Source organism: Sus scrofa, chromosome 1, assembly GCF_054392235.1.
Source record: "Sus scrofa isolate SSC_HxYL_T2T_F1_AM1 chromosome 1, Sscrofa_HxYL_maternal_Yorkshire_Landrace_v2.0, whole genome shotgun sequence".
Lineage (NCBI taxonomy): Eukaryota > Metazoa > Chordata > Mammalia > Artiodactyla > Suidae > Sus > Sus scrofa.
This window is the reverse complement of record NC_139383.1, coordinates 1719134-1746930: the sequence shown is the minus strand read 5'-3', so window position 1 is coordinate 1746930 and position 27797 is coordinate 1719134. Positions and strand designations below refer to the sequence as shown.

The window sequence follows — 27797 nt, the reverse complement described above, 5'->3', positions numbered from 1 at the left end:
GCTCAGAACCGAAACGCTGCAGAAGGTTGTTGGTGCAAAGTATTTGCATGCACTTAATTTTCAGCATGCCTGGGCCAGGCCATGCACGTAAATGAAGCTGGTGCAGGTCCGACTCCATTCCTCCAGACGCCAATTCATTCCCTTTCTCAGAGCACTTCAGTTACTCAAAAAAATGTCACAGAGAACATCATTGTATTAATAACTATGCAGAGATTATCTCAATAGAACAACTATGAATCATATATATTATATATATTCTATCAGAATGACTATATTATATTATAAATAATAACTACATTATACATAGTTATTCTATTATATTAGAATTATATATAATAACTATATTATGATACATAGTTATTCTATTAGAATTATTACATAGAATTATTATGTACTAATTATATGTAACATGTAATAATATATTCATACATAAAAACTGCAAGAAGTCAGATGGAAAAGTCAGATGTAAAAAAGAAAAATCTCATTGGGTATTTATGTGACCTTTGGTGGAGAAAGGCTATTCTTTCAACACACAAAAGCAAAGAAAAGACCTGTTAAAAAAAAACAGTAATGAGTTTTACCTGAAAATGTAGAATTTTTAGCTGTGAAAATCTCAATTAGCAAAATTAAAAGCAAATGAAAACTAGAAGAAAATATGTGTATTATATGTAAATAAAAAGGCATTAATATTTTTTAACTTATCTCTTTATTTTAAAAGTCAAAAAGTAAAAGTTAACCCCCATGACAGAAATGGGGAAAGGGCGTTAATTGGCAATTCATTAAAAATATTTAACAGGAGTTCCCGTGGTGGCTCAGTGGTTAACAAATCCGACTAGGAACCATGAGGTTGTGGGCTCAATTCCCTGCCCTCACTGAGTGGGTTAAGGATCCGGTGTTGCTGTGAGCTGTGCTGTAGGTCACAGAAGCGGCTCGGGTCCCGTGTTGCTGTAGCTCTGGCGTAGGCTGGCAGCTACAGCTCTGGTTGGACCCCTACCTGGGAACCTCCATATGCCGCGGGAGTGGCCCCAGAAAAAAGGCAAAAAAAACCAAACAAGACAAAAAAAATATATATATATATGTGTATATATATATAACAAATATATCAACTAGTATTCAACTTCTCTAGAGTTCAAAGAAGTGAATATCAAAAAAAAAAAAAAAAAAGAGAAATGTGGCGTTCCCATCGTCGTGGTGCGGCAGAAGCAGTCTGACTAGGAACCTTGAAGTTGAGGGTTCGGTCCCTGGCCTTGTTAAGGATCGGTGTTGCCGTGAGCTGTGGTGTAGGTCACAGATGTGGCTCGGATCTCGCGTTGCTGTGGCTGTGCTGGAGGCCGGCAGCTGTAGCTCTGATTCAGCCCCTAACCTAAAAATCTCCATATGCCGCAGGTGCAGCCCTAAAAAGACCCCCCAAGATAAATCAATAAATGTGATTTTGAAAAATATCTCTGGACCCTGAAAAATGTTTACAATACACTTAAGAGAAAGAAGGAGCCTCAAATCCCATAAATAACCATGATTTCCCCAGCAAGGTGTGTCAGGGTTACCTGCGTCTCTGGTTTGTCAAGCTCCAATCATCAATTCTAATGAACGCCCCTCCACTGAGGAAGCTGTGTTATCCCAGGTCTAGTACAGAGAAAAAAGAATGAAACAAAACCCACAAAGTATTGTGTTTTCCGCCAGACAGTGGAACTAACAGGCAGTCTTATTTTGGTTTAAAACATTATTTTTTCCGAATGTTCAATACTGTGTATTCATTGCATTTATACTTTGAAAGGGGAGTCATTTTTTAAATGTAAAATGAAGTCTTTAATCTGGGATGAGATACGCTCTGAAAATGTTGACAGAGCTTCACTCCCAGAGCGGAGAAAAGGCCCGCCCCTTGGTCACAGTACACGAAGCGTATTTACTGAGTGACTCACAGCTTACAATCCATCAAGTTACCATTGTTTAAAACTTATTTCAAAATAATTCGTGGTCTTCCCTTTCTATCAAAATCCAGTGCATCTTTTTTTGGTTTTTTGCCGCAACCGGATAGGGAACTCGCACCAGAGCAGCGGCCCTGAGCCACTGCTGTGACAACCCTGGATCCTTAGCCGCCCGCTCCACAAGCGAACTCCCGGCCCGTCTTTTAAGACATGAGGGTTGAAGCTCCCTGAGCACAGAGCCCGGTAATTTCTTTGTCCTCTGCCTTCTGGCTGCAGAGCCCCTCGTCTGCTTTGATTCCTGCCCCACATGGTCACCCAGCTCCCAGGGAAGCTGGAAATCTCAGGTGCAAAGCTGTGGATCCTTAGAAAGCAGTGGCGTAGCTGGTGCTCAGAAGACTCACGGGGCACATTCCCCATGGTAGCTTGTGCTGTGGTCTAGAATCTTCCAACCCCAAAGTCACCAAGATGCCAGTGTCCTCACCTCTCAGGAGGTGTGTTTAGTGCACAAAGAGACCCACACTAGCGGCTGAGTCAGAACCCGCGAGCACGCAAAGGGCTTCCCTGGGCACCAGCGGGTAGTGCGAACTAGGGAAAAGCCTGTGTTTCTATTGACCACCTGCCAGCTGGCCCTGACCCCATCACCACTCTGTGGGTTTTCTCCCCAGAACCATCTGCACGCTGCCTGGCTTGCCTGTCCCCACATCCCCTCGTGTTCCAATCACAGGGTCCCCTAAGGCCCAGCCTCGCAGGCCGCCTCGGCCACAGCATCTCCTGATCCAAACTCAGTGGCTCACCCTGTTCTCGGCTGGGGTTCTGGTGATAATATAATCTCTTGACATGACAATAAACTCACGTCTTTAAAACAAATCAAAAAACCAGCAGCACCTGTAACATGGCGCACGACTGACTCAGCCCACGGACCCAGAGCGAGTGTGCTGGACACAAATGCCTCTACCCGTGATTCTGGCTGTTGTGCGTCTAACTTGTCCTTCCAGGTCTGACATCCTCAAGGGCACAGCCTGTCTCCGTGGTCCTACATCCCTGCCAGAGCAGCTGGTGAACTGTGGCCCTCGTGGGGACGGGGGGAAGGGCTTGCTCAGTGTTTCATGAAGGGGTCACTCGGGTAGCGCTTAATATTACCTATCAATTATCTTTTTCTTACACAGAATTTCATCTTTTTTTCTCTTTACATGGAACTTTAAAATTTCGCTTTTTACCCCCCAAAACAACGTGCTTTGAAGAAAACCAATATAAACTAAGAATGCACCCGGCTGGACCCTCCGGCACACGCCACGTCAATGAACCATCCTCCTGAGACGGAAACGGGATCAAGGCAGGTCCTGGGCCACCAGGTCTCAGACCCCACACCTTGGCTGCTGCCTCGTCCAGCGACAGAGGGGAAGCCCATTCAATGGATTTTACACGGCGCTTTTGTCTCATCCTTTCTGATGGCTCATCAGTTGTAAACGTGAGAAAGGCATATGCTCTGTGCTGGAGGCCGGAAGGCCAATGTCAGGTTTGATCCTCCTGCAGGAAACCTCCTGCCCAGCAAAGACGAAGGCCTGCAGGAGAAGACGGGGTGCGTTCCGGTCCCGGCTCGGGGGCCCCTGTGTGCCGGCTGCTCCCACGGATGCAAAGCGGATGGTCCTGACAGTTTCTGGGAAATCCTTCCAACGCCAAACGCAAGGGCAAGACCACGTGGCGGTCGGGCAGACACGGTGGTCTCTCTGGAGCTCAGGGAGGACTGGCCCCGGGAGGAGGGAAAAGGAGATGCTTACAGTCCCAAGGCCTCAGCTGGCTTCCCTCTGATCAGCGAGCAGCGCCGTGCCCGGGACAGACGCACGGAAACGCTGAGGCAGGAGTGGGGGGCGCAGCCCACTGCCAAAGCCTCTGACTCTCGGCTCACACAGGGGCAGAGTGAAAGCCTCAGCTGGAGAATCTGCATGACTGGCAAGGGCTCGATTTCGAGAATTCCTACTTTCACACACGAGGAAAGCAAACTGCAAGCAAACCTCATTAATTTACAATTAGAGGAGTCAGGCCCATCTCGTTTATGAAAAAGCTGCGTTATAACATGTTTGAAGAGCAACGCAACTCTACTATTGGTAAATTCAACACATTGTATAAAGATGGAAGCGAATGAAAGCAAAGCGTTACGTAAAAGGACTTGCAGGCTTGTGCTCTAGACTGTAAAACGCAAACTACAAAACACGCTGATGGTTAGAGTCTAGCCCCGAACCCGGACCCAGAGGATATTCGGGGAAGCTCCCTTGTGCTCTGTTGTCACGTTTGTTTTTCATGACGTCTTTCAGCCTCATCTCTCCAACAAAGCGTTCGGTCGCTAAAGCCCGAGTGTGTGGCAACCAGGACTTGGGGGGAGGCTCCGGAAATTTGTCAGAAGAAATTCAGAACGTCCCACTCAGTAGCTCTGTGGACTGAACTGCGCGCCCCCAAATGCATGGCTTAAAGCCCCAAGTCCCAGCGTGCCTGCGTTTGGGACCAGGGCCTCTGAGGAAGTGATTGGGGTGAGGGAGGTCGTGAAGGGGGGACCCGACACGACAGGCTTCGCATCCTCGGAAGTTAAGCTGCCCGGCCTGCTCGCTCTCCCTGCTCATGCGCACAAAGCAGGGGTCACACGGGCACAGGCGGCGAGGGGCCCTGACAGCCCAGGGAGCCTTCAGACCGTGAGAGGTGAACCTGGGGTGTAAGCCCCCCTGCTGCTTTGTCGGACTGACGGGGGTCACTTCGACGAGGCGTGGACTTGCCCAGCATCCTCGTGGGCAAAGCAGCTCCTGAGGCCAAGCCTCCTGCCTCAGCCCCGGGCCCGGCGGGCTGTGGCCTTGCCCTGCACCGCCTGTGCTGCCCCCACAGCCAGAGACGCAGCACCCCGCCTGGCCAGCCTGAGACGCCCCCACCCCGGCCAGGGTCTTCGGGAAGACGCACCTCTCCTCCCCGGCCCGTCACCACCGCAGCGGGGGCGTGTGTGCCCGGAGGTAGGGGAGGTTTTGCCTGATCGCCCCCTTAACAAAAGGTCAAAGAGCAAGAAGGAACAGTGGCCCTGCCGTGACCGCCCTTGGCCCCCCCAGGCACAGGCAGGGTGGAGCGGCTCCTGGTCACTTGGGGCCTCGGAGAAAGCCGAGGGCATTCTGAAATCAACCGAGAGGTAGACTGGGCAGCATCCACTCCTCCGTCCCGGCACGCTGGCATAGACGGGACCTCCTCCATCCCGGCACGCTGGTATAGACGGGGACCACATGACACTGCCTTCACCGCCGAGCATCTGACTTCAGGCTGCTGTGTCCACAGCCCTAACCCTGTAAGAAAGTTACACAAGGAGTGAGCAACTTCCACTCATGCCGCGAGCTGTTGGTCCCCGAGGCCCCCGGGGACCTGCGGGCACCTGGGACACACGTGGGAACAGGGAGGACACACCTTTGTCCTCGGGGAGCTCCTTTGTGGTGTCAGCTTCCCCACGACGCAGCCCCCCACGACGCAGCCTCACCACGACCCTCAGGCAGGTTGGTTCTCATCCGCCGGAGCTGGGAGCCACATGGGGCGCGCGGAAGTTCCTGGACCAGGGGTCAGATCTGAGCTGCAGCTGCAACCTGTGCCGCAGGTGCTGCCACACCAGATCCTTAACCCCCTGTGCCACAGCAGGAACTCCTGAGTCCTGCCTGAGACACCTGTTTTCATAGACGCCGACTGCACTCTGATTAACTTAAAACGGAGCAGCCACCCCAGCTTCTGTGGGCTGTTTCTTGGTTACGAGGGAGACGCTTCCACCTCGTCCTTTCCGTCCATGCCAGGTGCGTGCTTGGGCCGGAGTCCTTACGAGGATTTGCAGTAAACATGAATTCACCTGACACGACATTCTGTCCTTACTTCCACTTCTAAACAAAAATAAAATCTCACCTCTAGTGCATTTCATGGTAAAATTCAAGTACAAAAAAATATATACAATTAAAATGTAATGGAAAGCCATTTACGGAAAGTACAAAAATAGCCAAAAAAGAAGCTTTCAAAAGGCAGCGCAGTGGTTGGGGGTGGGGGGAGGAACGGGACCTGAAATGGCCGAGGGGGCTCTGGGTCCGAGTGTGCAGGGTTCGTCTGCCCTGACGAGAAGATGTGCTGGGTTCGGGAAAAGTCGCCAAGCTGAGGGTGTGAGTACACTTTTCTGCATGTCCTATTTCCCGAATGAGTGAAAACAGAACACAGATCAATGGGAGAGAGGCCTCGGGTCACACAAGTCTGAAGACCCCGCAGGTGTCTGGCGAGTCTGCTGCCCGGAGCTGGGAGGGACCCGGCAGCGGGTCCCAGAAGGGCTGCCTTTCAAGGCGCCGTCAGATGACAGAATTCACATCGCTAAAGGGCAAAACCCAGTCGGAATAAAATACGGCTCCACCTGTCCCCTTCCTGCGGCCCAGGCCGTCGGGGCCACTGACCCCATCCCAGCCGGGCCTGGCCCCTTGTGCTGCGGGCAGTGGGGGGCGTTGGGCGTGTTTCCCTTTATCTCGTTGACAACAGGCGGGACATTCCTGCCAGGCTGCCTCACCCGGGCCGGGCCACAGCTTTCTTGCCTTTTACGGCCCGGCGTGACGTGGTTTCTGATAAGACAACAACCAAAGTCCTCCCCTCATGCTCGCTCTTTGTCTCAGGTTTCAAAAGAGCCCGCCTGCTGAGGTTGCGGTTCAAATTCCAGGAGGTCCTCGAAGCCCAGGCTGCTCCTGGCCGCAGGGGTTTTGCTCCTGCACCAGGCAGGGCGAGTTCTGAGCCCTCTCCCCGCAGGCAGCTCGTCCTCCTCGGTCCCTTAAGATCCGTCGGTCTGATGACCCCCAGAGCAACACTGACCGAGTCCTTGACTGGCGGGGCAAACCCTCCCTGCCTCCCGTCCTGGAATCCTTCATTTCCTCCATCGCACGCACTCCCACCTCTCCTTCTGCTTTTAGGCGTGATGCTGGAGGTGCCTGGAGGCAACCGTTGTTTTGCGACCCTTAAGGGCCCTGCCTGACCGAGTACCTGCTCAGCAAATATCAGCTGGCGAATACCCTGTAGCGACGCAGAAGCCCAGGGGAGGCGTGATCTTAGGGCGGCTCTGCAGCCCGTTTCTTCCCGCTGAGCCTGCGGTCCCCGCGGCCTCTTCAGCGGCCACACTCCCGGCTCCCTGGGAGACCTGCCCCACCCGCGGTCTCCCAGGAAACACGCAGCGTGTGAGGGACTGGCCTTGTTCCCCGCATCCTGCGCCGGCAGCCCTGTGACCGGGAGGGGCAGGGGCCCGGAGCTCCCACGAGTGAGGCCCCTCTGGGGTCCTCCTACAGCTCTTGGTTCCCCACCATATTCAGAGCGTTCCTTCCGATGTCCCTCCAAACATCACCGCCCCGCACAGACTCACCGTCATCGGAGGCTAAACGGGAAGACAAGGAGTTCCCACTGTGGCTCAGCTGGCTAAGGACCTGACATTGTCCCTGTGAGGATGCGGGTTCCATCCTTGACCCCACTCAGACAGTTAAGGATCCGGTGTTGCTGTGAGCTGCAGCGAAGTTTGCAGATGCAGCTCAGATCAGGCATTGCTGTGGCTGTGGTGCAGGCCAGCAGCTGCAGCTCTGCTTCAGCTCCTGGCCTGGGAACTTCCATATGCCACAGGCACAGCCATGAAAAGAAAAAAGAAAAGCAGGAGGTCCCATCGTGGCTCAGTGGAAACGAATCTGACTAGGATCCATGAGGATGCAGATTTGATCGCTGGCCTCGCTCAGTGGGTTAAGGATCCAGCGTTGCCGTGAACTGTGGTGTAGGTCACAGACTCAGCTCAGATCTGGCATTGCTGTGGCTATGGCATAGGCTAGCAGCCACAGCTCCAATTCGACCCCTAGCCTAGGAACCTCCATATGTTGCAGGTGCGGCCCTAAAAAAGAGACAAAAGACCAAAAAAAAAAAAAGAAAGAAAAGAAACAGACGAGTGTCCGTTACTGGATACAAGCTGAAAGATTCCCAGAGCTTAAGTCAGAAGCTTGATGGATGGATGGATGGATGGATAGATAAATGCATAGATGGATAGATAGACAGACAGACAGGCAGGTGATACCTGGTTGAAGAAAATTTTATCGTTACTGTATAGACGAGTCAGAGACTGCGTTGCACGGAAGCTTTGGTGGTGATGTGAGTATGTTACCTGTGCGTGTAGCTGGGAGCTGCAGAAGCCTGGCCAGGGACTCCAGCTGTGCCCCCGAGTTCCCCTTTCTGAAATGGAAATAGGGACAGTGCCTCTCGGGTGGCCCCAAGGGTCCTGATGCGACAGAGGGAGGGTCCAGCAGCAAGGCAAGTTTCCCTCCCAAGAGAAGGTTGTAGAAGAATGTGGGATCATCACGTTAGCTGATAACAGGCTGTGCTGACAATCACACACCCTGTGAATGTACCAGAAACCCCTGAATGGCTGGATGGTGTATTTTAAACAAGTGGATTGTGTGGTATGTGAATTATATCTTAGCTATACCTCAGAGCCCGTGCTCATATCTAGGTGGAGGCAAAGCATCCGGACATCATGGAACCAAGCAGCAGGGGAACCATGACCACCTGTTGCCCCTGGCGTGAGGGCAGGGACCAGCCGGGCTGGACCCCAAGGGGGGCTATCCTGAGGGCCGCCTGGCGTGGCCACGACCGGAGAGGAATGGAGCCACTGCCAGGCGGCAGAAAGGGCGCAGGAGGAGGACGAGACCCTCTCTCTTTGCCCCACAGTCTCCAGCCTGTGTTTCCCACTGCTCACTGCCACTCAGAGGAGAGGTCAGCCTCCCGGGGCACAGGGCAGGCCAGGCATGAGGACAATGGCCAGGAATTAGGATTTGCAGAAACTATGAGCGGCTCCACCCCTTCCTCCTCTGCTGATATGCTTACAAGGATCCCTAGTAGGTCACGCCTTGAGCTTCATAAAATCCTGCCTCTGTCTCTCCACGAGCCAGTCTAGAGGACACCAGGCTGAGCATCAGGATGAGAAACATACATTAGGATGGAGCACAGGTGAGGACGGAGCACAGGTCAGGACGGAGCACAGGTGAGGATGGAGCACAGGTCAGGACGGAGCACAGGTGAGGATGGAGCACAGGTGAGGACGGAGCACAGGTCAGGACGGAGCACAGGTGAGGATGGAGCACAGGTCAGGACGGAGCACAGGTCAGGACGGAGCACAGGTCAGGATGGAGCACAGGTGAGGATGGAGCACAGGTGAGGATGGAGCACGGTCAGGATGGGAGCACAGGTGAGGTCGGAGCACAGGTCAGGATGGGAGCAGTGAGACCACAAGGGAGTGGCCAGGGCAAGGCCACCTGTGCTGAGGAGCATAGACCCCAGAAACCCACAAGTGAAAAGAACGCGCGGACGTTTTCCACGGGATCTGGACTCAAGGCAGCAGGTCTGGCCCGTTTTGACCCAGACACAGCATAGTAAACTTCTGTTCCCAGGTAGCGGAGGAGGGATTCTTCCCATTCTGTGTTAGTATTGCTTATTTCCCAACGACGTCCATGGCAGCATGGCAACATAAGGTCAACAGGTACGAGGATGGGGGTCTCAAGGCGGAAATGTGTCGCAGACTAAAACGGCAACTCAAACCTTCTCTGATGAACGGAAAATCACATTCAAGGCCCTGTGTTCTGAGAGTGGGGCACGAAAGAAAAATCTCCAGAAACACGCATGAAGCCGTTGTCTCATGAAACTACACACAAGCAGAATTTGATGGCTTGGATGTTTCCCTTAAACGGAAGTTACAGTGAAGTGTTTTGACAAAGAGGTACTATTTCAGGTGGTTTAATATTTCATGATTTCCCCATGAAATTTATACAAGAAGCTCAGTAAGAACTTTTAAACACTGTAAACTCTTAGAGGGTCGTTATGTCCCATGTGATCAATACCCAATATTGGCAGAGGCCCCGTCGGCAAGGATCAAGTCGTAGACGCCAGAAGCAGGCCGACCCGTCTAGAAACAGAGGCCACCGCCGCAGCATCTGCGCCGCTCTCGGCAGAAGGGACCACTGAGCACGAGCCAGGCTTGGTCCTGGGTTCCAAAGCCAGAGGACCCCGCTTGCGCCTCTCAGGGAGAGTCTGCTGGCAATCTCTTCTCATAACTATTCCTGGTCTCTTTCCTGTAAATGACAAGAGGAAAACAAAGTAAGACGGAATTGATGAGCCATGGACACTCCTGGGTTGCATCTTTTTTCTTCAAGCGCCCTGCCCTGAGCAAGGTGTGCTTTTGATCCACAGCACTTAAAACAGGCCCTGATGCCGGAGACTCGGGTTCTTCCCCAAACAAAGGTTTTGGTCTGTCGTTGGACGTATCTGGGAGGCTGACGGGAGCTGAGAGAAGAGCGCTAGCAAATGTGCTTGCTCTTCGTGGCTGTGGTTATGAGCAGGGCGTGGACTCGAATCTAATTACAAGAAAGCTGAAACGTGGCAAAAAGGGCTGAGCTGACAAATACTTACAGTCAAAAAACCTTCCCGAGGAGTTCCCGTGGTGGCGCAGTGGTTAACGAATCCCACTAGGAACCATGAGGTTGTGGGTTTGATCCTTGGCCTTGCTCAGGGGGTTAAGGATCTGGTTGCCGTGAGCTGTGGTGTAGGTCTCAGACGCGGCTCAGATCCCGGGGCTGTGGCCGTAGGCTGGCAGCTACAGCTCCGATTCGACCCCTAGCCTGGGAACCTCCATATGCCGCAGGAGCGGCCCAAGAAATGGCAAAAAGACAAAAACAAACAAACAAACAAAAAAACAAACAAAAAGAACCCTTCCCTATGTCAGAGAGGAGGGGAGCGGATTTTTGAGAGACGAGTGTTTGCCCACGTGGCCTGGGGCCTCCTCCCCCCGCAGGTGGGTGCCCTGCAGGTGGGTGACGCGCGGGGCAGCCAGCGGCGGGTTGCGCCCTCTGTGCAAGCGCACAGGTCAGCCAGGCCCAGCCGGAGGCTCCTGCGCGGAGACGGAGCTCCCCGCACATCAGGCAGCTTGAGTTTCAGGTCTACCCCGTCCCCTTGCTCCCCAAGTCCCATGGGGGTGATGCAGAACATGGGGGGGAGGAGGGGCAGTGCCCACACCGTGGGTTTCTGTCGCCCTTGCAGATGAGACGGAGGAAGCCGCCCTCCCCCAAGGCTGTGCTCTCTGCCCACCCCTCCCCGCCTCCTGGGGGCACAGCAACAGCATTAGCGTGAAGCCCACAGGACACCCGGGGGCCCTGCCTCCCTCCAGGCGCCACAGCCTGGGCTTAGCGTGAGCACTGGCGAAGGCGTCGCACCTGCTCAAAGCCGAAGGGCTTCACCAGGATCCAGCACGAGTGGGCCTGGCCCGGAGCTCCTGCCTGGCAGACAGCTGGACAGCATCCTTCTGCGGGAGAGGGTGGCGTCAGCCCACAAACGGCCCCGCCACCGCAAACGCCCCGCCTTGACCGCGCTAGCGCCTAGAAAGTACGCGTTTTTCCATGACAGGGCCATTAGTATCCATCCTTTAAACAGGCCTCACGGCCCAGCACCACCCATTCCGCCTTCTGCACAAGGAGAACGCGGGATACAGAAGGCAGAGCAGCGGGGAGATGGGAGTCGAGGCAGGGACAGGGCCCCTCCCCACTGTGTTTGGTCCCGCTGTGGATCGCCAGGCAGAGCAGGGACCCTTCCTCCCCTGATTCCTTCAGACCAGGCCACTCTGAACGCTGCGGGGCGTGGCGCCTGAATCTGGAAACATCGCCCAAAGTTTTCCTGTAAAGCCACTACTATTAATATTTCTACATCAATTGGTATCCAAGTTAAAAAATGAATCTGATTTCTAAGTCATTATGTTACATTTCTGCAGTGATTTCTTACCAGGATGCACTTTTAAAAAAATTACATTTAAACTTAAAGATTATAATTCATTCACAGACACAAAAAGATTTTGCAGGGTTGAAATGTATGGTTTATTTACAATGTGGATTACAATTTACTTCTAAAATGTCTGTGGTATAGGTGCCCATTAAGATAAAAAGGGAGCCAAACTGCCAAAATTAAATGGTCTTTAAAAAGGATCAGGAAGAAAAAAAATAGCCAGATTTTTGCCAAAGTCTAACCACTTAAAGAAGTGAAACCCACACAGGAAACCACTCTGACCCGAGGCCTGACGTCTAATAGATAGCCGCGGCGATGTGGGCTTCCCAGCCGGTAGACTATTTTTTGCAGCGTCGCTGAGGCACAGTGAATACACCGTAAGGTGCACACATTTCAAGAGCACACGCTTTTGAGCTCTACATACGTGCGCACGCGGGAAACCACCACCACGGTGAAGACGCTGCCTGGTGGGCCATTGTCACTCGACCCTTCTCCCCGCCCAGACGGCTGTGCCGTGAGCATTTTCCTCCAGCCTTGAGTCGAATCCTGACGCCCCAGGACAACGCGGAGGCCAGTGTTTCCCAGTGGAAGCGCCTCAGACCAGCTGTGACGCTTTGCAGTTTTAACTGGTCTCGAAAAGCAAGATATGCCACGCTCTGCTTCTAACTGAATCTGTCGATTTAGTAATGATATCATACAAAAATACCTGATCTGATTTTCAAGCCGTATTTAGCAATTTAGGAAGAGCTTTGGCATTGACTAAGAGTGCATTTTAGAAATACTGTTTCTACAACAACACGATCTTGCAACGTGATTTTTTTTCTTTCAGCAAAATGAACAAAGGCGAGAATGCTTGAATCCATAAAATTCATTATAAATACTAGCACCTCTTGAAGCATATTAGTTGGGGGCAGCTAAGTCCGAGTCGGTCTGATGTTGTGCAATAGAAATGGTGACGGTTCGATCATTCTACAGAAGCTGCGTGGTTTTAATTGTTTTTCTTGCTAAAACAAAGTTGTTCTATGACACGGATGAACCTTGAAAACATCCCAAGTGAAAGAAGCCAGTCACAAAAGAGCACACATGGTGTGATGCCTTTTGTTTGTTAGTTTGTTTTGTTTTTTATTCTATTGCTTGGATTTCCTTTTTTTTTTTTTTTTTTTTTTTTTTTTTTTTTTTGGCTTTTGCCTTTTGCCTTTTGCCTTTTTAGGGCTGCACCTGCAGCACATGGAGGTTCCCAGGCCAGGGGTTGAATCAGAGTTACAGCTGCCAGCCTACACCACAGCCACAGTAACTCGGGATCCAAGCCGCGTCCACGACCTACACCACATCTCATGGCAACGCCAGATCCTCAACCCGCTGAGTGAGGCCAGGGATCAAACCCGAAACCTCATGGTTCCTAGTCGGATTCATTTCCGCTGCACCACGATGGGAACTCCATGTGACGCCTTTTAAATGAAATGTCAAATATAGGCAGAAAAGCAGAATCAGAAAGATCAGTGGTTTCCTGGCATCGTGGGGGTTGGGCCACATGAAGCGGGACGGGTAGTAGGTTTGAGGGGGAGAAGTTCTGATACCGGTGGTGATGCTTGTACAACCCTGTGTGTGCTAAACCCACCCAACCGTCCATTTTTAAGGGTGAATCTCTTCCTTTCTTCATTCTTCGTTCATTCTTTTTAAGGCCACACCCATGGCATATGAAAGTTCCCAGGCTAGGGGTTGAGATGGAGCTGCAGCTGCTGGTCTACACCACAGCCACAGCAACACAGGATCTGAGCCGTGTCTGTGACCTACACCACAGCTCATGGCAACGCCGGATCCTAAACCCACTGAGTGAGGCCAGGGATTGAACTTGCGTCCTCACGGACATGATGTCAGGTTCCTAACCCACTGAGCTACAAAAGGACCTCCTAAAGGTAAGTTTTATGAGACGGGCATTATATCACAATAAAGCTTTTTTTTTTTTTTTTTCCTTTTCTAGGGCTGCTTCCCATGGCATATGGAGGTTCCCAGGACAGGGGTCGAATTGGAGCCATAGCTGCTGGCCTACACCAGAACCACAGCAACTCGGGATCCGAGCTGCGTCTGCAACCTACACGACAGCTCACGGCAACGCCAGATCCTTAACCCACTGAGCAAGGCCAGGGATCGAACCTGAAACCTCATGGTTCCTAGTCGGATTCGTTAACCACTGTGCCACGACGGGAACTCCAAGCCATTATTTTAACTAACTTTTGAACTTCCTCAAAAACATTGCCAAAGCCCATCTTCCTCTGTAATAACTTGGGTGATCTCATTAATGGAGGGTAACCCATGTGCATGGGTTCGAAGTGTCTCTGCTATCCATACACCCGTTTTTCTCCAGTTAACCTGTAAATTTAATGCTGCCTGAGTGAAACCATAGCTGGGTTTTTTTGTGGTCCCCGACAGCCGATTCTAAGAATTTACCTGGAAACACGAAGGATCAGGAAAAACGAAGATGTCTTTTAATACAAAGAACACCGTGGAAGGTACAGCAGATACAGAACTGATTATAAAGTTTCCGTAATGAAGTCAGGCGCTTTGTGTAACGGTGGATGCAAAGACCAAAGAAACCAAATTTGTTCAGAGACAGACTCGCACAGGAACACTTGATTTAGGACAAGGGTGGCAGCGTGCAGACCGGTGGAAGGATTTTTTTTTCCCCAATAAATGGTATAATCAGCGGTTGCTGGATGCTTCGGAATGCATCGCAATCATAAATACCCCCAAACGTCAATACCCGGACCGGCAGCAGAACAGCCTGAGAATCTAGAGTGCTTTCTCTGGGTAATTATCCCCGCCCTCCAAGAAAAGCTGCCGCTCGGCCGTTTTCTTGGTTTCATCAAAGAAGGCAAGTAGGGGTCAATCAAAGCTTACCTGGTGAGAACTGGACACCTTCTTCCTCTTCTGGTTCTGTAGCTTAACACCTGTGTATTGGCTGATACCACAAAGCTGGGTTTTTAAATTAATATTGGGTCACATGTCAACTCTCTTTTTTTTTTTCAGCGATTTAAAAATGTGTAACCATTCATAGCTCATGGGCCATGCAAAACCAGAAGGCAAAGGCTGCATCCTGCCCACAGGTGTTAGTTTGCCAAGCCCTGGGTTAAAATACGAACATTTGTTCACACCGATCCATAGCCTAAGTGCCCTCAGAATGGGGGCTGTTGTGAGGGTGGAGACTCGTGCAGAAAATCGCACAAGACAGAACACCCTTAGAATGTACCCTTTTTAAAGCAGGACTTCACCCTGCTTTGTCACTCCTTATACCTGCCTTGCAACAAATAAACTAAATTATTAAACCAAAGGGGAAAATATTTTGTCTTGGAATGGATATTTCTTCGTGAATTTGCTATAGTTTAACAAACAGTTTTTAGCTAGAATGTAATTATTGTACTCGTGATGGGGTGTGTATCTCCTGGGTATTTTGTTATATATACTCTTGGCTATTGCCCCTCCTAAATTACTATATTTATAAATTAAAATTCGAACTGTAGGTCCGTCTTTATTTAATAGCTGTGTGGGAAAGTAACAGTTAAATAATTGCTTCTTGAAAAAAAAAAAAATCTTGTTACTGAACCGAAAAAGTCTGTGGCCGGAAGGCCAATATAAATGGAATCCAAGAAGATTCTCTCAACGAGCTGCCGAGATTGATGTTTTAAAAGACGACAATACCTTCAGCCTCTCATGGGAATTACAACCAGGAATCCCTGACACTACAGGGTACCTAATACTGTTTTGTTAGGACTGTAATCCTGCCTAGTGAAAACGTGGCTTTCTGCCTAGTGAAAGCGTCATGGGCTCAGGACATGCTGATACATAACTATTTTCAAGAATCTAGTATCTGAACAACAAATTGTTTCTGTCTAGTCTAAAAAGTTAGTTACTCTTATTTATTCTTTCTGTCCTTTATTTTTAAGAAAGCCTGCATTAAGCAAAACTTCCCCTCCCCTCTGTCCCACCTTGATACCAAAAATCATCATTCAGTTCAAAATACTTACTCGGTTCAAAGTATCTGAAACCATCAGTTAATTGGAGACGTTACACAAAGAGCCAACATTTTTTTCATTCCATCATTTCAACTTTTCTAGTAATTGCTTTTTTAAATTGATTTTTCTTGTGAAAATGTAATACAAAATTTTAAAAAGATAGGCCTGTGACTATGGGAGGTCCCTGGTGGCCTAGCAGTTAAGGATCCAGCACTGTGGCTGCTGTGGTGCGGGTTCAATCCCTGGCCCAGGTATTTCCGCATGCTATAGGCTTGGTCAAAAAAAAATAAACAAAAAAAACAGTATATTACTATCTAATAAACTCATCAAATTATTAGTTATGTTTTGGCTTGTTAACTACCTTAAAAAATAAATACATATCTGTGTCTTATTGAAAAGAAATGAAACTGGTGAAAATAGGCAGGGAAATTCATCTGTGTGCAGTCTTGGGATTATTCTACAAATCACAGAGAAATAAAAATAAAGTCTGCTTCTCTGAGTTACTTTAGGTTTCATGCGTTTTCTGTGCCAAGAAGAGAAAGCCATGTCACCAGGAAGCTTCCGCAGTTGGGGACACTGCACCTGCGTTGCTGTGGCACTCTGGTTCATTACCTTTCACTTGCAGAGGCATCACGGCGATCATTTAGACGAGAAAACCGATTTCAGAAAGGTAGTTGGCCTTCATGGCCAACGGCAATTTCACATTCAAAGTGGGGTCTGTGTGGCCCTGAGTTCATGGTCACCGCCACGCAGGGGATGACTGCGGACAGACGCACAGTCAGACTGCAGGGGGCCCGGTGCAAGGACTGCAGGGACCATCAGTGGGGACCTGGGCCTGGAAGTCGATGGACCTGAAGACTGGCCAGTTTCGGCCTGGAGATTAGCAGCTCCAAGTTTCAGGGACCAGTGACCCCGCAGGATCGGCCGAGGCTGAGACTGGGCTGCTTGACTTGGTGGCGCCTTCATACCTGCCTGGACTTCCAGTCACCACAGAGGGACAATGGGCTGGACGGTCACTCACTGCTGCGGTAGCTCAGATTTGACTCTGGGAACTTCTGTATGCTGCTGGTATGGCCCTAAAAAGAAAGAGAAAAAAAAAATGAACCGTGCTCAGAAGGCTAGGGTTGTATTAGGGTGAAATAGGTATGATCGGGGAGTGTGCTGGGAAGGTGGGGAGAGCTGAACTGGGGAGAGGACGCAGCCAAGAACCCAGTAGGAGGCTGCCCTAGTAGGGAGAGCTGCTGGGACTGGGGGGCCAGAACGACATGGGAAACGCAAAAGCAGCAGGAGTCAGGGACGATCTAAGACCAGAGCGACACCCCCCTTGGTCAGGCCTTCCGAGGAGGCGCCTGATGGGGCGGGGAGGGCGGGGCAGGGGGACTGGCAGGGAAACAGCGGGAAGGGTGGCTTAGCACGTGGGAGGGGAAGATGAGCACCTGCTCCCCCGCGTCTAGGACACAGAGTTTAAACATTTACAGCGTATAATGCACCAAACTCATGACAGACTCTGGCAATGAAAGCAATTATAACAACACGTTGCCAAACCAAGAACCAGCACATGGATATTTCTATGGCCTGAAGCCCTCCCAGGCTTAGAGGCTATGGCAGGGTTCTGAGCAATGGGGGTTCCAATGTCATCTTTTACTAATTCGAAGTATGCAGAAGAAGTTAAAGTTGAATGATTGTTCTTTTCCCCACATACATAGCAGGTATGAATGTTTGCGTATTGAAACAGCTTTTCTGGAGTTTCCTTTTTCTCCTGTACCTATGTAACCCCTGCAGTGCTGGTGTTCGGGTGCAAAGGACGAAGACCTGTGTACCCCCAGGACACTCGCAGAGTGCATTTCCCCCCCCCCAACTTTAAACTGGACCTTGTCGAGAGCTCCGTAAGGTAGGGAGTCGAGGTAATTGCCACCAAGAAGTTTATTTGTCACTGGAGGGAACTGGGTCTCAGAGAACTACGAGGGCCCCGTTCACCGTCCTGCAATGCGGTAAGGGCTGGATCTCACACTTGGGAATTGGCCTCTTTCCCTGAGCTGCTTTCCTGTCCTGCCACCTCTGCGCCCAGACCCAAGACTGATTTCCCCACGCGTTCAGTGAGACAAGGGAACCAGTTTCACTTCGGAGAAGGAAGAGGCGTGACTTCAGACGTGTGACGCTGGAAGTCAGTCTCAAGGTCGGAAAGGACTTACGCCAGTGATGGTCAGACCTGACCCCCAGAATCACTGGGGGAGACTCCTGGGCTCACCCTGGTTCTGTTCCGGTGTCTGGGGTTGGGTTGAGGAAACTCGTACGTTCAAAAAGTCCCCTGAAACAGGAGCCCTGAGCTGCAGAGCATGACTTGAAGGACTTTTTGTTCAAGGGGATCACAGTGTTGGGAAAACCCGTGTTTCCAAGAGTCCTTATCTTCTGAAGAAATGCCGACGAAACAGTATCACGTCTGACTTTTGTTTTAAAATAATCCAGGGCTGAGGGCTGAGGCTAGAGGCTACGTGAAGCAGGCTCCTGGGAACTTGGAGTGGGTGGTGCGAGGAGGGGGCTTCTTCTGCCTGTGCCTACCATCGAAATGGTTCTAAAAGAAGGAAGTTGCACAAAGAAAAAGCTCCCCAGGAAATTCCGATGACCGCAGACTTTGGGAATCATGGATCTATTCCACCCCGAAGCGCTCATCACCCGGGTTCCCTGTGAGGTGTTTCTTCCCTGCATCGCAGCGGCGTTGCGGAAGGGTACTCTCATGGGTGCGCCGAAACGAGGAAAGTTTGATAGAAATAGGGCACTTAGGCGCTCCTGCTGTGGCACAGCGGGTTAAGGATCCACTGTTGTTGAAGCTGTGGCTTGGGTCGTAGCTGCAGCTTGGATTCGGTCCCTGGGCCGGGGAATTTCCATGTGGCTTGGGTGTGGCCCCCCCTCCAAAAAATATATGGCATTTAGAGTATAAAGACAGGCGGGAAAGGGATGGACTGGAAGTGTGGGATTAGCACTTGCAAACGATTCTATACAGGAGGGTAAACAAGGTCCTGCTGCCGAGCCCAGGGAACTACAGCCCGTGCCCTGGGCTTAGTGGGGATGGAGCAGACCGGGAAGGAGGGTCTGTGTGTGCAACCGCGTCACTGCGCAGCGGAAATTGACCGCTGTACTTCAGCGACATAAATTAAAACAAAAGAAGAGAAAGGAGTGCGCGATGGCTACAAGTGAGCGTCTGCTCTTCCCAAACCAGGGGCCCACCTTCCGGTCCTTTCTTGGATTCTGCTCCTTTCTCTCCATGTCCGTCCAGTCCCAGGGAGCAGGTTGCTCTTCTGCTTTGACCTGCCCCTACGGTCCACACACCCATCCTCAGTGAGGTTCATGTCGAGGGTCAAGTGTCCTCTAAACTCACACTTTCTCCTTTTCTCTTTCGTCCTCACTCGTGTACACTCAGAGCAGGCGTGTGTGTGAGGCAGGAGCTTGAGAGTACAGCCTTATCGCACCATGGCAACAGAAGCCTCACCCACGTTGGTCACTTTGCATGGAATTATTGCAAACGTCAACAGCACTTTTGAAAGTTTAAGTTGCACCGCGTTTCCCAAAGCAAACGCCTGCAACTGGGCATTTCTGATTTTGGAGATGCTGGTGGACAGAGACAAGATTCAGTCAGGGGGACGTCCTGGACACCCCAGTTCTGGGCTTCCCGCGGATAAGACGCCTCTTCGCAGTTGCTTCTCTGGTTTCTCTTATGTTTAGTGCTGGTAAAGCATTCAATAGTACCTGTTCCCTTCAGTTGGTGTGCTTGCATTTGCTTAAATACCATTTAATGGGAGTTTGCCTTCAAAAATGTAATGCACTTTCCCAGCAAAATCATATCTATTCTAATCTCAGCATATATTATGTACTATACTTGTATAAAACTTTTTACAGTTATATAAAATACAACGTATTATACGTATTATGTGTGTGTGTGTGTACCCATTTTCTAGCAGAAAAGGGCATAGAACACAGAGAACAATAGCTCATAGGGAGTTCCCGTTGTGGCTTGGTAACGAGCCCAGTTAGTATCCATGAGGATTCAGGTTCAATCTCCGGCTTCGCACAGTGGGTTAAGGATCTGGTGTTGCTGTGACCGTCGTGTAGCTCTGATGTGAGCCCTAGCCTGAGAACTTCCATGTGCTGCAGGAAAAAAACAAAAAAAGAAAAAGAAGAAAAAGCTGATACATCTGTACTGCTTGTCCTCTTAGGCCTATTACGTCCCTGAGAGGTTTTCCCCTGATACCTGCTATTTTCTGAGACCTGTAAAAATTGGAGCGGGAGCCAGGCTTGCAACATTTAGTTCACCTCAGAACCTGGTGTCTATAATGTCTCCTGCATTTGTTTTGCTTTTGTTGAACCCCTGGCAGCCAGTGGATCCAGTCCTCCGGGGGCTGCCCAGGAGTTCCACTTCTGTTCTAGGAACAAGGCCCTTCCCTGGCCCCAGCACTGGTGCTGGGTTTGGGATTCTCATCAAGAGAGAAGGGAAAGCCCCCTCCCGGCCGGGACCTGCCCTTACGAGGACTTAGCCCGGGGATCAGGCCATCAGCCATGGTGCTGTGACCCAGAGGGGTGGTTCGTCAGACACCACCGTGTCCCACGCTCTGTGCTCAGTGCTGGGAGACGGACAGAATCTGAAACCAACGCGTCCCGGCCACCAGGGGCCTTCCACCAAAACAAGGGAACATCAAGAGGTTTTTCCACACATTAAAAGGGAAGTGACCTGTGTCCGTGGGTATAATTCTCCCCCTAGACTTCACACACACACATGCACAACAGAGACCCCATCTGACACATGCGTCCTTTAACACACGACACACACACACGAACTCATACAAGCACAGATCCACAGAGACACACACGCAGACACAAACACAGAACTCAGACACCGTCTGATACACACACACAGGCTCTTTTCTTTTCTTTTTTTCCCTTCAGGGCCGTACCTACGGCATATGGAAGTTCCCAGGCAGGGGTCAAATCAGAGCTGCAGCTGCCGGCCTACACCACAGCCCCAGCCATGTGGGATGCGAGCCACATATGTGACCTACACTGAAGCTTGTGGCAACACTGGATCCTTAACTCACTGACGGAGGCCAGGGACCTAACCGCATCGCATCTTCGTGGATACTAGTTGGGTTTGCAACCCCCGAGCCACAATGGGAATTTCCATGGGCTAGTTTCTTTGTATTCAGTGTAAATATCTTATCTGTTTAAGATCTGGCTTTTTTCCCTCCCAGCATTATTTTAGGTTATAAACAGCTAGAGAACACGTTTTACCATAGAAGTATTTCTGAGTTAGTAATATATCTTTTTTAAACAAGTAAGATTAAATTCCTGTTTTTAAGGGCTTTTTCTATCTCTACTTTCTCTGAAATCTTGTTTCCAGAGAATTCTATTTAGGTAACCCCAAACTGAACTAAACATCAGGAATTCTGGAATAGAATAAAGAGGAATTTAAAGACACAGTTCTCCATTTATGCAGTAAAGTAGCACAGACTCTCCTTATTCTTGAAACTTAATCCTCTTTCTTTTAAAAACACAATTAATCACCCTGACCTTTCTAGCTATGGGTTGGGCAAAGGAAGAGTTTGGTTATTCAACTGTCTAGATTAACTAACTAAATTCATTTACACTTGCTTAGGCTACTCAGGAAGATAGTCTCTTCTAGAAATTCTCCTTTTTGAACCATTATTATACCTCTTTACTTTAATTTTTGCTTAAACACCATCCTCTAAATTGATATATCTAGTAGAAGGGTTTATACGATGCTTTTCACAGTTACAAGATGGAGTATTTAAAAATTGGGTTAATACACTGAAACATGAAATCTATCAGTGGCTAGAAAATGGCCTACAGGTCACTAAATGTAGTTGGCACAGTTACACACAGTTGATACATTTGTTTCACTTTTTCCTTCTCAGATGGTTGAGCTTCTGATAACTTCCCTGACATTTTCTGGTCCCAGAGCCTGTGATGGGGCAAGGACAAGGTTTATTTCATTTGCTTGCTCTCAGAACCTGGTTTTCATAGTATTGCAGAATATATTTTAAAATTATCATTATTTGTTAGTTCTTATATATTTATTCCCATTACATGATACTGAAAGGTTTTAAGTAGACTGAAGTTTTAGAGACTTTTTTTTTTTTTTTTTTTTTTTTTAAGGGCAGCATCTGTGACACACGGAAGGCCCCAGGCTAAGAGTGGGGGCCGAATCACAGCTGTAGCTGCCAGCCTACGCCACAGCCACAACCATGCAGGATCCACGCTGCATCTGCAAACTGCACCACAGCTCACACCAACACTGGATCCTTAACCTACTGAGCGAGGCCAGGGATTGAACTGAGTCCTCATGGATATCAGTCAGGTTTGTTAGAGCTGAGCCACAATGGGAACCCCAAGGTTTAGAGATATTTAGAACTATATGTAGATCAATGCTGATTGTTTTTTTGTTTTTGTTTTTTTGTCTTTTTAGGGCTGCACCAGTGGCATATGGAGGTTCCCAGGCTAGGGGTCTAATTGGAGCTGTTGCCGCTGGACTACACCACAGCCACAGCATCAGATCCGAGCCGTGTCTGCGACCTACACCACAACTCGAGGCAACATGGGATCCTTAACCCACCGAAGGAGGCCAGGGATCGAACCTGCAACCTCATGGTTCCTAGTCCGATTTGTTTCCGCTGTGCCACGACGGGAACTCCAATGCTGGTTTAAACAGGAGCTCTTAATTTTCTTAACAGTATAACTCAAAATAATACTTTTTAAAAAGAAAACCAGAAGTTAAATATATAAATTGGAAAATCAATTTTAAAAATCGCTTCAACCTCAGCCACTGCAGCTTCGTTCACCTTCAGTTTCGCCTCAGCCCACATCTCAGTTTCTCTGTCTATATGGCAGGGTCGACAATAAATCCCACCCGACTTGATCTTTACACAGCATTTCTGGAAGAGCACTTACATACGATTCCCGAAATGTAGCAGCACTCACGGTGCACTGAGGATAGAAGATGGATGGCATGCCTACTTATTATTCTTCTCATGTGGTGTCAAAACTAACACACATCTCAGCACATTTTCCTGGGGGCTTGAACAACAACAATTAGCAGAAGAATTTGTTGGCTTGAAAATGTTCATGGCCTAAATATATACCGGTTCCAAGGCTCTTCATGATTGAAGAATCATCGGGAGCCTATGGCTTTTAAACCTTTGTCAATAAACGAACGTTGGCTGAGAGCTGTTACAAACTGTATACTCCCTACACCACTCACGTGTAACACAAACAGGGGTTTTTATTTATTTATTTATTTTTTGTCTTTTTGTCTTTGTTGTTGTTGTTGTTGCTATTTCTTGGGCCGCTCCCGCGGCATATGGAGGTTCCCAGGCTAGGGGTTGAATCGGAGCTGTAGCCACCGGCCTACGCCAGAGCCACAGCAACTCGGGATCCGAGCCGAGGCTGCAACCTACACCACAGCTCACGGCAACGCCGGATCCTTAACCCACTGAGCAAGGGCAGGGACCGAACCTGCAACCTCATGGTTCCTAGTCGGATTCGTTAACCACTGCGCCACGACGGGAACTCCACAAACAGGGGTTTTTAATGAGTCAGAAAAACAGTAATAATTAACACCGACTTAGAGCCTTCTCTGTGTCCTGCATCATAGGGTAGGCATTTCAGGTAGGCTACATATTTTTATTACAAAAATAACACTGCAGGGAGCTCATGTTTATCATCCAGCAATATTAAATTTTCCACAGGTACTTGCTCTGGCTATCAGCCATCTAGTTGCCATCTTCGCAAAACTAAATTCTTTGCTCTAAGAGACAAGTCATTCTTGGTAATAGCATCATCAGGAATAAAGCTCTTACTGTTACAATTCAGCTGACACTATGGCTGACAACCCACGTGGCATGTGTGCGACCTAGCTAGACAGTTCTGAGCTGTATGGACAGGGCGACGTTCCCCACAACAAACAAACCAACAAACCAAAAAAAAAACAAAAACCAACTTCAGTCTCTATAGAAGCACAGGAACTAAAAGCCCTAAAGGAACAGAATGTCAGAACATGGACGTGTCGTTTATACACATATGCTTTTCTGCAAGTCACCACTTTAATTTTGAGAAAGAAGACGAGCTCTATTGAAGAATCTCCCCCCCTCCCCCGCCCCCCGTGGCACTGGTTCAACACCGCAGGCTTCTCTGCTGAAAAGCCGCCTTATGAAGCTGTACTGCTCTCCGCCGCAGAAACGAGGGCTGAAGACAAAACCCAGCAGGGTCGGCACAATTCTCTGGTCTTTCCCAGAAAAGAAGAGATCCAATTGGTGGAGAGAAAAATCATCTCCATGCTGGAAAAGACAGAGTCATGACAAAAATAAAGCGGCTTTGTCAAGGAAGGGCTCACTATTTTCATTGCTTAGCTGTGGTATTTCAAAGATGAAGGCTTTTGGTGACTACGCATCACAAATAACGTAGGAGACTCGGCCCTACCGAGCGCGCAACGCATGGAGAAACAGTCTGCTGCTGGCAGGTGTTCTGCAGCCAGTATTTTTGGGGGGTGAGGCAATTAAAGAAAAAACACCTCATGAAATAAATACTCCTAAACGGACCAAACTTGCTACGGAAATGAACCTTAGGTCTGCACAGGCACCAGGACACTCGGAGGCTGTCAGGCGGCGGAGGCAGCATCTCCCTGCGCCCAGAGGCGCCTCAAGGGACCCATGGCTGCAACTTTGTGCTGCCTCGAGTCCGTGGGGCGCTCGCGGACCCTCTGCAAGGAGACACACGGCGAGGCGGCCTTGCCGACCCGACACTGCGGGAGAAGCACGCGCGGCGCGGGGCCCGGCACCCGGCCGGGGGCGCTGCACGATCCCCAGTCCACACCCGCAGCGATGACGCGCGCTCCTCGGAAGGGACGGACCGGAGCCCGCGCCGGACCGCGGGGTGCGGGGCGGTCGGCACCCCAAGGGGCTCGCCGCGTCCCCTCCCTCCCGCACTGCCGGCCCGCCCAGCAAGCTCGCCCGAACCCGGTCTGCCGGTCGGACCCAGTAGCGCCCGCCCGAGCCCCGCCCACTGGCCAGACCCAGTTCTGCCCGTCGGAACCCCGCCCACTGGTCGGACCCGTACCGCCCGCCCGAACCTGGTTCCATCTGAACCCCGCCCACCGGTCGGACCCGTACCGCCCGCCCGACCCCGCCCACTGGCCAGACCCAGTTCTGTCGTCGGAACCCCGCCCACCGGTCGGACCCGGTACCGCCCAGCCGAACCTGGTTCCGTGCGAACCCGGCCCACCGGTGGGACCCGCACCGCCCGCCCGCACCTGGCTCCATCCGAACCCGGCCCACCGGTCGGACCCGGAACGGCCCGTCGCGACCCAGCCCCACCCGCGCGCGCCGGCCCGGGCGCCGGCGGCCGGGCGCCCGGCGCGCGGGCGGGCGCAGCAGCACCTAGCGGAGGCCGGAGGTGCGGGCGCGGGCGCGCGGGCGCGGGGGCGCGCACGGCGGGCGGGGCGGCGGCGCGTGCGGGCGGGCGCTCGGGGCGCACACCGGCCGGCGGGCTGACGCGGGGCGGGCCGGCGGCGGCGGCGGCGGCTGAGGCGCGGGGCCGCGGCGGCCGGAGCGGGGCCGGAGGCGGCGGCTGAGGAGCCCGCGGAGCCGAGAGCTGAGGCGGCCGGGCCGGGGCCGCGGAGCCGGCGCGCCGAGCGGGGCGCGGGCAGCCGGGCCGAGGCGGCCGAGCGGCGAGCCGGGCCCACGGAGCCCGGGCGCGCGGCCCCCCGCCCGACCCGGGCCCCCGACCCCGGGCCCCGCGCGGCCGGAGGATGTCGGCGGGCGCCCGCGACGAGGAGCGGCGGAAGCTGGCCGACATCATCCAGCACTGGAACGCCAACCGGCTGGACCTGTTCGAGATCAGCCAGCCCACCGAGGTAGCGCGGCCTCCGCGACGCCCCCCGCGCGGGCCCGGGCGGACGCGGTCACCTGCGCCCCGGCGGCGGGGGGGGGGGGGCGCGGGGCGGGGCCCGGTGGTCTCCCGCCCGCCGGCCCGGCCCGCGGACCTTTGTCGCTGGGCGAGCGAGCATGTGCCCGCGGCGCTCGGCCGCAGTGGGGGGTCCGGGGGGCGGCGGGCCGCGAGCGCCAAGTAAACGTCGGCAAAGTTGTTCCAATTGTGCGGGTTTGCCGATAACGCAGCCCGGAATTGAACTCCGGGGGAAAGAAGGTTGCCTCCCATTCGCTGCCTGCGCTCAGGTGGACGGGCGAGCGCCCCTCCCCGCGCCGGCCGTGCGCGCGCCCGCGGCGGCCCGGGCCCCGGGAGGGGAGGGGGCTGGGGGAGGGGGCCGCGGGCGGGGGTGGGGGGCTGGGCGCGGGTGGTGCTGGCCTGAGCCTGGGGCCGGGCCGGGGGCAGGGCCGGGGGCCCGGGGGGCTGGGCAGGGCCGGGGGCTGGGTCGGGGGCTGGGTCGGGGACTGGCGCGGTGGCCTCGGGCCCCCGCCGGCGGCGCTGCCCCCGGGGGTGGCCGGTCCTGGGCGTGCTCCTGAGAAAAGGAGGAAATCGCACTTGCTCCAGGCCTGGGACAATGGTAGTTGTTTATAGCAAAGCTGCCGAGAGAGTCCCGAACAGTTGGGAAAAAAAAGGAAAAAACAGGTTTCCTCCCCGTCGGCTGGGACGGGAGGGCAGTGGGAGCAGCGTGGAGGTGAGACTCCTGGGGAGACCCGGCAGGCCGGTCCTAGTGAACGTGCGGGGCTTGCTTCGCTCTCAGGTGGAGGTGGTGCCTGCACGACATACACCTTACACAGGATTTATGTTCTCTTGGGGAATCATTTTGATAGCGCCTATTTCTGACTTGTTCTCATGGGTAACTCAGTATATTTACTAAAATGTCAGCTTTTGGACACCAGTCCTGTTTGCACATTTGAGCTGTCTCATGAAATTTAGTCCCTTTTCTGATTAAACCCCAGTTTGTGTTTTGAATAAGGTTGACTTTTACTTTCTGGATGTAAAGTAAAATTTTGCCTGTAGTGGCAAAGATTCCATTTCTCCTGCCTTCCTGGGCAAAGCCATTCATCTTAATCCTCGGTGGAATGCTAATGCAAAGTGCTAGGTTCAGGTTGCCAGTTTGAACACTGATCATAAGTTACTCCTGATTCACCACTCATCATCTCTGATGATTTTATGAGTTAGATGCTGGTAAGCACATTAATAATAAGTCGTTAAGTGTTCATTCATAGGCTTATTAGCGTGTCTTTTGAAAGGTGACATGCAGTAATTTAGCCTTCAGGATTATGTTGTCTTTTCAGAATAATGAGTTCATTTTTCGTATCTCTGGTTTAAAAAATTCAGATGTAAAATGTTATTTTGGTACTTAGTTGTTTTGTGTTTTTTTTTTTTGTTTGAATGGAACTATTTGTAATTGTTTTTTCAGAGATTCCCCAAGTCTGGTTGATAAAAGAAATTTATTTTTCAGTTTAGTAATAGCTAATTCAGTTTACATTTTGGGATTTTAAGTTCAGTTGGCATTTAAAAATCCTGAATCAGAAATGGCTTAGAGTTCATGGATTTCATTAAATTCTATTTTTAAACACTCGATTGAAACCTCTATTTTCTTAGATACATGAGTAATTATTGAAATAAAACTGGACTGTTATTCACCTAGTTATTCCATGGGTGAAAAGTTGCTGTCCATACGTGTTGAAGCAAAGCAGGGGTTGAAGGACATTTTTTGAAAATGACTATTTCATTTAGTATAATATGAAATAATTTCTCCCTCCCACTCGTAAAATACATATATAATATTTTTAGAAATGATTCTCCAGGGTTGTGTCAGAAAGCCTTTCGTAATGAAACAAGTTGTTTTTCTCAAACGTCCGTGTTATTTGTCTTAGCCGTTACGTTGTCCAGTACCTAGTTCACACTTTGCTTTTTGTTTTCTGGAGAACCTTTGCGTGCTGTTAAGTTTGTTGTGCTCTGGGAAATTTAAGCTTTACTTTTAGCACGTATCTTTAATTGTGATGTGGGTTTAAACTCAAGTTAATTCTCTAAACCAATATATCAA

At 51.1% G+C, this 27797-nt stretch overlaps 1 protein-coding gene and 2 long non-coding RNA genes across 13 annotated transcripts in view; 1 reads left to right on the top strand and 2 right to left on the bottom strand.

The window, feature by feature from the left end:
- Nucleotides 1-9700: 9700 nt before the first annotated feature.
- LOC146405858 (uncharacterized) lies at nt 9701-11326 on the bottom strand. Its single transcript, XR_014839323.1, has 2 exons — nt 11189-11326; nt 9701-10051 (listed from the first exon to the last, which is right to left on the bottom strand). It is a non-coding gene; the product is annotated as an uncharacterized LOC146405858 (long non-coding RNA).
- A 2888-nt stretch (nt 11327-14214) lies between these two features.
- Nucleotides 14215-26094, bottom strand: LOC146405857 (uncharacterized). The gene is made up of 2 exons (XR_014839322.1): nt 25806-26094; nt 14215-16836 (listed from the first exon to the last, which is right to left on the bottom strand). It is a non-coding gene; the product is annotated as an uncharacterized LOC146405857 (long non-coding RNA).
- Nucleotides 25328-27797, top strand: part of AFDN (afadin, adherens junction formation factor) — a 129194-nt gene continuing 126724 nt past the window's right edge. For 9 of the 11 annotated variants that reach the window (XM_021085815.2, XM_085015257.1, XM_021085831.2 and 6 more), the window contains exon 1: nt 25328-25676. In XM_021085815.2, coding sequence (XP_020941474.2) covers nt 25572-25676 — 105 coding nt within the window. In that variant the 5' untranslated portion in view covers nt 25328-25571. The remainder of the gene's footprint in view (nt 25677-27797) is intronic. The other 2 variants (XM_021085839.2, XM_085015288.1) reach the window with 1 other exon arrangement.